This window comes from Pseudorasbora parva, chromosome 12 (assembly GCF_024679245.1).
Source record: "Pseudorasbora parva isolate DD20220531a chromosome 12, ASM2467924v1, whole genome shotgun sequence".
Lineage (NCBI taxonomy): Eukaryota > Metazoa > Chordata > Actinopteri > Cypriniformes > Gobionidae > Pseudorasbora > Pseudorasbora parva.
In genome coordinates, this window is record NC_090183.1 from 4510432 (window position 1) to 4518673 (window position 8242).

Genomic DNA, 8242 nt, shown 5'->3' on the forward strand with positions numbered 1-8242 from the left:
TTTGTATCTCAGATTTCAAAATGTATTTAAATGGCAAGTTTTAAAGTCAGAGTGTCATAATTCTAGGAAAGTTGTCATTTTGAGTTGTAAACTCAGAATTCTGATTTTTTTCTTCTTCTCTATAGCGAGAATTCACTATCTCCAGAATTCTGAATTTATTTCAGTCACAAGTTATAAATCCACATTTCGAGAGAAAGCCGCAGTTCTGATAAAATTGCCATTCTGAGAAAGTCACAATTCTGATAACCCGCAATTAAAAAACTAATAATTCTGTGCAATTTTGGGGTTATATCAATTCTGAGGGAAAAAAAAAACATTTATTCCGTGGCAGAAACAAGCTTTCGTAATTATCAGTCTGAGACCGTGTGCATATCAGCCAGCCAACATCCAAACTCGACTGAGTGCATGTTTAACGCGGCCCAATCATGTGCTGCATTATTGAAAGACACAGAGGAACTGTAGATTTGTTGAATCTCATACAGACTCAGGAAAGTCTAAAAGGAATTGATGGGAAAAATGTCATTTCAGTGTGTCTGTGGTACTTTTTAATGAATTCATGATCAGAAGGTTTCAGAACAGGGAAAATTGTGGGTTAGGCATCATAGACTGGGATTTGAAACCTCACCCTGGAGGTCAGAGGTCAGTGTTGGGGTCAGGACAGGTTGTACATAATTACTGTAACACATGCTACATGGACATCTGCCAGTAACACTAACTCAATATGAAGAGCTTATTAAATTATTTTTTGTGTGTAAACTCTATAGATATGTGTAGGATTTTACAGCACATTGCTGTCTCTCATTAGTTTGCATCCATTTTTAACTCTAATCTAGGGCCGATTAAATGTCTTTTTTTGTCGTCGGTCTTAACAGAAAGTTCACTACAAAATTAAGTGCAATATTTCCATGCAGTGGATCTGAAAACTATATCAACGCAAATATCATGTCTAATCGCGTCCCAGAGGGGAAATCATTCAAGCGGCGTCAACAGACGAATGGTGTTGGGCTCTGCTGGTGAAGTCGGCTCTGTTGTCAGTGCAATGCTGCGGCTCTGTGTTCAAAGTCTTACTGTTCAAGGTCAAAATACATTTTGTGTTCATGTGGTCAGTGTTGCCCAAAACCTTTCCATTTCTATTCTTGAGTCATATTCTTTCACTTCCTCTGTGTGTGTGTGTGTGTGTGTGCGTGCGCGCGAGTGTGCGTGCATGTATGTATGTGAACACTTTTATTTTGTTGTCTTTGCTTGCTATTTTATGATTGGTATCTGACTGGTATTACAAACCTTTCTGATGTCAATATTTTTTTTCCGATACGTATCTGAGTATATATTTTCTCACCAGTATGTACTTTACAGCAGTCGACTTTGTAAAGTATGTTGTGCACTTGATTATGTTTGTTTCTGATAGCTTTGATGTGGCTGTTAGGTTTAGTTTGTTAAAGTCCATGATTTCTTTTGTTTCAATTGATTTTTTTTAAGATGTCCTAAACAGCAGTTTTGTAAATATTGTGAACATTACAGGTCATGCTGTGATGTGACATTGAAATGATGTTGCACCAATGTTTCAATTAAAACCTGGTCACTAAACTGGTGTCTTTATATGAGTCTTCAGAAATAATTGAAGGTATATTTTTGTCTTTTCATGTGTTGAAACTATTTTCAAATTTACATATTTGGTATCGCACTAGTTCAAGAATTAAACACCTTTAAATTTGATTGGCCGCATACACATTTGTTAAAATTGCACTAAAATGCTTTGTGTGATTTCTGACCATTTCTCAGCATTGTAAGTTTATGTATTTTATTTGCAAGAAGAAGAGTTATTTTTGTGTTGTTTTTTTTAGTCATTGGTGGAAACTAGCTTTCCTTATAAAGTATTTGTGACAAATCCTAATTGAGATATTTTTGTTTTTCACAGTTTATATCTTGTGATTCTGACTTTTTTTTTTTTTTTTTAGCAATTCTGAGTTTTGCGAATTTACATTTTGTCCCTCAGAATTGATATATAACCTTGAAATTTCAAGGGGAAAAAGGTCAGAACTATGAAATAAAATTTTTTTTCCCATACTTTAAACATATGGGCATTTTTCATGAACACAAACCAATCAGGCATAACATTATGACTAATATTGTGTTGGTCCCCATTTTGCTGTCAAAACAGCTCTGACCTGTCGAGGCATGAACTCCACTAGACTGTGCGCTGTGGCATCTGGCACCAAGATGTTAGGAGCAGATCCTTTAAGTCCTGTATGTGGCAAGGTCGGGCTTGCATGGATCGGATTTGGTCAGCACATCCCACAGATGCTGGATTGAGATCTGAGGAATTTGGAGGCCAAGTCAACACCTCAAACTCGTGCTCCTCAATCCATTCCTGAACCATTTCTGCTTTGTGTCAGGAGCATTATCCTGCTGGAAGAGCCACAGCCACCAGGGAATACCGTTTCCATTAAAGGGTGCAACGATGCTTAGGTAGGTGGTACGTGTCAAAGTAACATCCACATGGATGGAGGACCCAAGGTTTTACAGCAGAACATTGCCCAAAGCATCACACTGCCTCTGCCCGCTCGCCTTCTTTTCAAAGTGCATCCTGGTGCCATGTGTTCCCCAGGTATGTGACACATGGACCCGGCCATCCACGTGATGTAAAAGAAAGCATGATTCATCAGACCAGGCCACCTTCTTCCATTGCTCCGTGGTCCAGTTCTGATGCTCACGTGCCACTGTTAGTGGAGGACCGGTCAGCATGGGCTCCCTGACTGGTCTGCGACTATGCAGCCCCACATGCAAGAAATTGCGATGCTCTGTGTATTCTGACACCTTTCTATCAGAACCAGCATTAACTTCTTGATCAATTAGAGCTACAGTAGCTCGTCTGTTTGATTGGACCACATGGGCCAACCTTCACTACCCACATGCATCAATGAGCCTTGGCCGCCCATGACCCTTTGGCCGGTTCTCCACTGTTCCTTCCTTGCAGCTCTTTTGATAGATACTGACCACTGCAGACCGGGAACAGCCCACAAGAGCTTCAGTTTTGGAGCTGCTCTGACCCACTCGTCAAACTCTGTCAAATCCTTACGCTTGCCCATTTCACTTCTTCTAACACATCAACTTTGAGGACAAAATGTTCAGTTGCTGCCCAATATATCCCACAATAACAGGTGTCATGATAAAGGGATAATCAGTGTTACTCCATTCAATCTAGTCATAATGTTATGCCTGATCGTGTAAATTCCTGATAACAAGAACTCTAGGCTATCTGTACATGTATTTAAACATGTACATTTGTTTTTTTATGGTATATGAAAATGTCTTTCCGATATCAAGCATTTTAACTAGTGAAAATGTAATTCTTCTATTAATAATTCATATATATATATATAATGTATGTCAAGCTGTTTTATTAATTCCCAAGCATATGAATTATTGATATCAAGAATATATATACGTAAATCCATTGGTTTCATTACAAAGCAGAGGAGGCTGATGAGCAGCGCGCCACCTGCAGGAGAACTGCCGTGTGCGGGCGGGGGATGCAAGAGCATCAGGCAGATTAACTGGGAAAAGGGATAGACGCAGCATTGTCTGTTTACATCAATGTCACCTATGTAGATTACTAGTCCGTGATAAGATTTACAGAGGCAGTGTTTCGCAATCTTAATGAATCCACGCGATGGCCACCGAATGCAACCAAGAAGCGGTTTTAGGTTTCATAAAGGAGAATGGAGGGCGCGTGAAGAACGCGGATTTAACGGATTATTTTCGAGCGACAATCCCCAAAGATCCTGCGTTAAAACAAGTGGCTAAGGAAGCCTTTAAACGGTATGTAGACAGCGTGGCTTACGTAAAAGAGGAAAACGGGGAGAAATACGTTTGCCTTAAAAAGAAATTTAGACGTTCAAACGAGAAGAGTGACAGATTGAATGAGCTCAAATCCCGTGAAGAATGCGAGGCCTCTGTCAGCAGAAGTGGCGTAAAAGAAGGCATGTTACCTGGCTCAGGTTACGGAACTGGTAATGCTGGAGTTGCAAAATCAAAACCGGATATTTCTGTCAGGTTTCCAGAGGGTGTGAACGGCAGGACGGGATCTGACATGGGCAATTCAAGCAGCAGCACGACGGAGGACAAGAGTCTGAAAATGAACCGATCACAGGCGGCTGATAAAGAAGACCCAGTGAGAGAGTCTGAGGGAACTGAGAGTGGTTTGGTGTGTTTACAGACGAAAGCAGAATCAAAAGAATCTGGCAAAGAAAACAGACCTGCGCTGGTCAATAATTTGATAGATGACTCCTTCAGCAACAGCCGCAAGCATTTCAATCAGGCTTTGATTGACAGTTCACCACAGGTTCGTCGCTCCGTTTATCTGTCGCGCATGTGTAGAGACTGTCCGCGTGCCGACGCCGACTACGAGCCCGCGTCGGTAACGCTGGAGCCGCTGGAGCACGACTGGATGATGTGCGCGTCTGACGGACACTGGGAGAGTCTCCAGGGGCTGCTCGTCAGAGATCCCAGCCTCATAACCAGAAAAGACTTTATCACGGGATTCACCTGTCTGCACTGGGCTGCAAAGCTCGGGAAACACGAGCTGATTGTAATGCTCGTCAACTTTGCCAAAGAACATAAAGTCGGGCTGAATGTCAACGCGGGCTCCAGCGCGGGCTACACACCTCTCCATTTAGCGGCGATGCATAATCATCTCGAGGTCGTCAAATTGCTAGTCGGCGCGTTTGACGCCGACGTGGAGGCTCGAGATTACAATGGAAGAAAAGCGTGTCAGTACCTAAAGAGCGACATCGCGCAAAACATTCTAGACATCGCGGGCGCGTCCGTGGAATCTGACGCAGACCACATGGATGCCGGAGAAGTGAGTCGCTGGAGACTGTCCAGAGTTATTCAGTCCAACTTCAGACCTCTGAAACCACAAAACCACATCAGCAGCGAAGAGGACGGTGGCGGCTTGGCCAGGAAAACTTCTCTCCGCAGGAAATCTTCATTTACTAGAATGAGACCCAGTCTGAATAAAATCCGCCTGAGGTCGCAGATTGTTCACAGCACTTCTCTCCTAGACCGATTTGAGAAAGAAACTACAGAAGAGCCTCCACACCTGTTAAGACCCAAATCAAACCTCTTTGGGTGACACCAAGAAAAGATTAGAAATCTTTTTTTCGAGATGAAGTCAGGTGCTTCATAGAACATTCTACACTGCCAAAAAATGCTTTTCTGACTTAGTATTTTTGTCTTGTTTACAGTCCATGGGCCAGATTTCCTTTTAGCATTATAATCTGATATAATATCAGGATTTACTAAAGACACGCAGTGAAACATTAGGGTTGAAACGGGGTCAGTTTACTGGTGTGTGTGACATTATTTACCGCAACCAGATGCTAATCGGTCGATTGCATTGGTCATTATCCAGCTGTGTCTGTTCATTAATTTGCCAGTCGTTTTGGAAATGTGCTCTCATGTAAATGTTCCCCTTTTTAGTAAATCTGGCCCCAAATATCTAAAAACTCTTAAATCAAGATTTACTTAAGTAGTAAAATGCCATAAGATTTCGTTTTCAATATTGAGTTTTTACTTAAAATATCAACATCATTATCAGCCAATGTGGTAAGAAATATAATCTTGTTTCTGTTTGAATTAAGATTATTATTCTTAACCCAATGGCAGATATTTGTGCTTTTTAAAGCAACAACCACTTAACCACACAAGACAAATAGTTTTACTCATCTAGTAAACGCATCTTGATATTTGAACCGGAAACAAGCTTTTTTGTTTTTGCAGTGTCTGGGTTACATCATGGCATCACTTTATGAATTTAGATTGTATTAATTTTAATTTAATTCAATTTTATGAATTAAGCAGCTTGTAAACATTATTTAATTCTAGAAACATTTAAATAACACATTATACATTAAAAGTATTATGCAATAATTTAAGACACTTTTCCTTATTTAGAACCGTTTTGCATAAAGGGTTCTTTAAACGTGAGTCGTTACAGAACCTCAGTGAACCGCTTGTGCTCGCTGGGGCTTTTTATCTCCTGTTTTGCACAATATGTTTTGTTATATTCAGAATATTCTTCCAAAGCATTATGATGGTCTTATTTCTTAATATTCCTTTGCCCTGAAGTGTAGCGCAGGGGATACAATGTTACGGTTTTGTCCTGATTACAGGGCTCCATTTTATTACTATTATTATTATTATTTTGTTGTTGTGAACAGCACCACCGGCATTAGAAGAGTAGCACACCTGCTGAATGTCCTGAACTAGAGTTCATGTAAAATTGTGACATCTATTCTATATGTATTTGTGTATGGAAGAGGCTTTATCACGAGTGATTTGTGAAATATCGTTTTTCACAGGAAATAGTTTTGAAACACCATCAACCCACCAGACAGACCTTTAACACTTTTGTGATGTTAATAAAACCGATATTGTATTAAATAGTATTATATTTCCCGCACTTTTGATTTTCAGCGGTCTGAAGCTTTACTGTCATGCACTTCCAGGCTTTATTTCACAGAAGAAAACAGCTTTACAGTGACACCGCGGCTAGATTAATTTAAATGTAACGAGGAGTCTTGAAACTTGAATACCGGACGCACTGTTTTAATAATATTTTGGATGTTTATGATATTCAAAGGTTGCGGAACAATGCTTTTTATTTTATTTTTTGGATTTTTGGATGTGGTCTCATGCCACAAAGACCTTTTTCTTGGTGCTTTTTGACATGTAAGTGTATTGTACTTTTGACAGCTGTACTGTACATCCTCACTGCAAAAGAGCGTTTATTGAAACTAAACTGAGAGATGACACATCATTGGCTAATTTTGAATCATCACATCCTTGACCCCGCCCACCTCTACCCAGTAGGTGAAGTGATGGGTTATTTATGCAATGTGACTAATAAAAAAATCTTCCTCTAACTTTGAAAGTATTTTTGAATCCTTCTATATCATTAAGATCTGAAATGAAATGTTAGGGAACTTCTGCAGACAGAGATCTTGTACCTTGTCAGACCGGCTAGGCGTTGGGGCGCCAGAAAGAGAAAAGAATGATGAATTTGTTTAGACATGCCACACTCTGTAACCAAGTTACAGGTAATCCAGCAACAACACCTTTCCTTCGCTTGTGTAAGACTGTACACACCCATGTTAAGAAGCTGCACATCCTGGTGTTCCCAAAAATGTGCAGCTACACCCTGATGAACTAACTTGATCTTTGCAACAAATCCTTTAACAAAACAAGTTCTTTTGGGGTGTTGTTTGTGCTATCATTGGCAATCTCAGTGTTCATAGGCTCAAAACACAGACTGATCAGATGTGTCCGGTCTGAAGAAGCTTGTGATTGTGATTTTTGTGAAAATTATGTGAAAATTAATTGAGACTTCTTACAGCTCTTACAGGTTGTTGGCCTTGTTTGTTTCGTTGCTTCTATTGCTCTCCCCTTTTTTGTGAGTCGCTTTGGATAAAAGCGCCTGCTAAATGATTAAATGTAAATGTGATTCTCTACAAATGAGCAAAATTAAATTTTACAGCCATGCCATTTCCCTGCATACTGTTCTTTTCAACCGAGGAGAGTTCTTTTTTTTTTTTACCCTTAACTGTCAATCCCCGTTTTTAAGAAAAGACATGAAAATGCACTATCCAAACTTAAATGGTTGTAATAAAGTTTGGTCTTGTTTTAAAGACAACACTCAGCAGATTATTTGCTTCACAAAATGTAAGTTTGAACAAGTGATGGAAGGCTAAAATTTAATGAAAATCAAATGTACTGTACTACATATTTTTATTTGATACAAAATATATATTTTACAAAATAATTATTACTCTAACTTCTATCCCAAAACCGTCACCAAATATGGAACCTTGAGATTTAGACCTTTCCGGCGATATGCTTTAGCAAGATTAGAAACGGTTTTGATTATTAAGTAGTTAAAATACATTTTGTAATATGAAACCTGACACCACTCAGTAGGGGAGGAGCCGCTAAAAGAATTTAAAGTACCGTTTCCATGGTAACGTAACATTAAATTGAAGAATTTTGAGTTTGTAAACTTTCAAAACAACACTCACTTATGATGATTACTAAAATATGTGATATGAAAAAAGGCCATTAAAAAAAGCGCCCACTAGCAGGATCGTGACAGTTAAGGGGTTAATCCATAATTTTAAGTACAAAACCAAAAATTACTTTGGACGTGTGTAGTATTAGTAATAATTTTGTATTATTCACTCACGCC

At 39.4% G+C, this 8242-nt stretch overlaps 1 protein-coding gene across 1 annotated transcript; it reads left to right on the forward strand.

The window, feature by feature from the left end:
- Positions 1–3523: 3523 nt before the first annotated feature.
- On the forward strand, positions 3524–7447 carry sowahcb (sosondowah ankyrin repeat domain family Cb). Its single transcript, XM_067458235.1, has one exon. The coding sequence runs from the start codon at positions 3671–3673 to the stop codon at positions 5132–5134; it is 1464 nt and encodes a 487-aa protein (XP_067314336.1). The 5' UTR covers positions 3524–3670; the 3' UTR covers positions 5135–7447.
- Positions 7448–8242: the final 795 nt, after the last annotated feature.

What these genes read in the sequence shown, in the direction of transcription:
- sowahcb (XM_067458235.1), top strand. Translation starts at nt 3,671, where the DNA reads ATGGCCACCGAATGCAACCAAGAAGCGGTTTTAGGTTTCATAAAGGAG.